This window comes from Octopus bimaculoides, chromosome 23, assembly GCF_001194135.2.
Source record: "Octopus bimaculoides isolate UCB-OBI-ISO-001 chromosome 23, ASM119413v2, whole genome shotgun sequence".
Lineage (NCBI taxonomy): Eukaryota > Metazoa > Mollusca > Cephalopoda > Octopoda > Octopodidae > Octopus > Octopus bimaculoides.
Window position 1 is genome coordinate 4,442,804 of NC_069003.1, and position 2,940 is coordinate 4,445,743.

A 2,940-nucleotide genomic window follows, 5' to 3' on the forward strand; every position below is an offset into this window, starting at 1 on the left:
CCATAAATATACGCAAGCCGCATGTGTACATACTTGCATTTACACATACACACACGCCCACATACACACATATACACACATATGTAATATATATATATATATATATATATATATATATATATATATATAAAGATGCATATATTTTCTGGAAAGCGACATCCTGACTCGGTCTACAAATTGTAAATAATTACAATGGATAGCTACATGTCAGTAAATAAATAAGATGAAGCCCTCAATGATCATAATATTCCACTAATTAGATTCACTAATTAGATTTATTAATCTCTCATTAAGGGATGTATCTGATAATGAAACCTTCAGTAAATGACTCCGTTTACTGTGTTAAACTTTCTATATGATATGATAGTGTAATATATATATATATCTAACAAAATGTCAGTCCATCTAACTATCTATGTATCTAACTATCTCTCTTTCTCTCTATCTTCATCTCTCCCTTTCTCTCTCTCTCTCTCTCTCTTTCTCTCTCTCCAATACCCGTCTCTCTTTTTCTCTCTTTCTCTCTATTTCTCTCTCATTCTATCTATATATCTATCTATTTATCTATCTATCTATCTATTTGTTTGCCTGTCTATCTATCTATCTATCTATCTATCTATCTATCTGTCTGTCTCTTTCTCTCTCTCTATCTCTCTCTCTCTCTCTCTACACACACACACACACACATATATATATATGTATACGCATATATATATACATACACACACAAGCACACACACACAATAACACACATGCACAAACATATGTGTGTGTGTATGTGCGTGTGCTTGTATGTGTTTGCTTGTGTTTGTGTGTGTATGTATATAAATATATATGTATATATATATATATATATATATATATATATATATATACACACATATGTGTATATATACACATATATGCTCAAAAGTATGTGTACGTATGCACACATACGCATATGATTATATTTGTATGCTGTGTCTATATTCCAATTAATTAATAGGCACGGTCATGAATGGACGCTATGTAAATAGCTTCAGCTCCCCATCTCATCACGCTCACATTAGCAACATGTTGTGCTCATTACTGTAACTCAACAAGCGCAGATGAGTCAGCGTTTCCTGGCGATAGATTCCTGACGAAGGCATAATGATAGGAACTGCTAATCGTCCCTATATCGGCACCCAACCACTGGTGGCCTGTGGCTTGACAACTGGGCTGGTGTTTTCTAGCCAGCGTGGCTACAAACACTTTTAACATACGAAATTAATGTTTCCTTCAACTTAATTCTGTCTGTGCAAAATATATGCATACATACATACGTGTGTGTGTGTGTGTGTGTGTGTGCAAACGAGTAAGCACACAAATACAAAACAAAGTGGAAAAATTAGCACTCGAAAAGCGAAGGTAGAGTAATATGCTTTTTTTTTTTTTGTTATGAAAGCTGCAAAAGCATGAAAGAATATCCGCTACTCAGAGTTTCCCGTTCACCGGGCAGTTGTGGTCAAGAATGATCATATACATATGTTCTTGTTCATAACTGCCCGACAGACGAGAATGTGAAACTCTGAGTAGCAGTTTTTGCGAAGGTTTTGCAGCTTTAATAAACAAGTGTATATATATATGTGTGTGTGTGTGTGTATGTGTTTGCATGTTCATGTTTTCTCTTTTTCTAACTTCGACCGGCCACCTACTTAGCAGCAAAGTTGTGAAGGAATGCATTTATTTTTTTATTTTGTTTTTTTTTTATTTACTTATTTTATTTAATATTTTTTGTTCATTATCCTTCACACTCGAAGAAATCTTCCTGGATTTGATAGTCCCAAATATCGTGATTATTTGTAGCCTATGAATTAAGTATTTGCGTTCTCTTCGCAAGAACCCAAATACAGCCAAACTCTGCTGCGCGTGGATCGGTTGCTCTAGATAATAATAAGTCTGAAGCTTAAAATGTATCTTGGGTACTGGGTTTTCAAACTCTTTATTTATTGTCCATAGATCTTCACTTTCCATTTTCCAAACCAAATTAGTGTCCCAAGTGCAACTGATTTCCACATCTTTTCCATGTGACACCACGCAACAGTATCTGGTCGCTTGTGTCTCAACTAGATGGCTGTTAAAATTTTTACGTTCCATCAATATTTTTTTGACCCATCTGTCTGAATATAGTCAACTTTGTCGGTGTTTTCTTTTTTATCCTGTTCCAGACAGATCCGCCCACAGCATCATGCCTCATGGGAAGAAAATAATATCAGGAAGACATTTTCTCGCAGTCGGCAATAATGTGGTTCATGTCTTCAGTGTTGGTCTTGCACAGCCGGCATTTGTTGTCTGTTAACGTTTTCTGCCTCTCAGCGTTGTATGAATTACTTTAGCACGCGATCGGATAACAGAACAAGGATAAAATAATAATAACACTAATAATAATAATAATCATAATAATAACAATATTAATAATAATAATAATGATGATAAAATACTATGATGCAGTACCAGGCATTGGCTCTCATGGCTTCTGATCTTAACTGATTGTAAAAGTTATCATGTACATTGTTTTGCCTTTGTATGAAAGACAGGCTACAGCAAATATTCTGCTCAATACCACATATTTCCTTGTCAGTTGTTTGACCTTAACCAGTTGAGCATATTCCTTGGTGGCTGACAATATGTACATCTCTGATCACGAGCAGAAGTAGTGGGGGAGCATCATAGCCACGTGTCGAGAAGAATTCTTTGACGTTTCGATAATTCACCTTGGGCAAGTGCCTTCTACTTATATATATATATATATATATATATATTCAATATTTATACATTTATGTGTGTCTTTGTGGCTGTGTTTGTCCACACCCCACCATCTCTTAATAACCGACAGACCGATAGAATAATTACTAGGTTTACAAAGAATAAGACCAGTGGTCGATTTGTTCGATTTAAAGAAAACACCTTTAAGACCTT

At 35.0% G+C, this 2,940-nt stretch overlaps 1 protein-coding gene across 1 annotated transcript in view; it reads left to right on the top strand.

The window, feature by feature from the left end:
* LOC128250586 (voltage-dependent calcium channel gamma-5 subunit-like) overlaps positions 1-2,940 on the top strand; it is a gene marked incomplete at its 3' end in the record, with an annotated part of 315,291 nt that overhangs the window by 259,946 nt on the left and 52,405 nt on the right. The window contains 1 exon segment of the mRNA XM_052975887.1: positions 2,287-2,297. Within this exon segment, the coding sequence (XP_052831847.1) occupies positions 2,287-2,297 (11 nt within the window).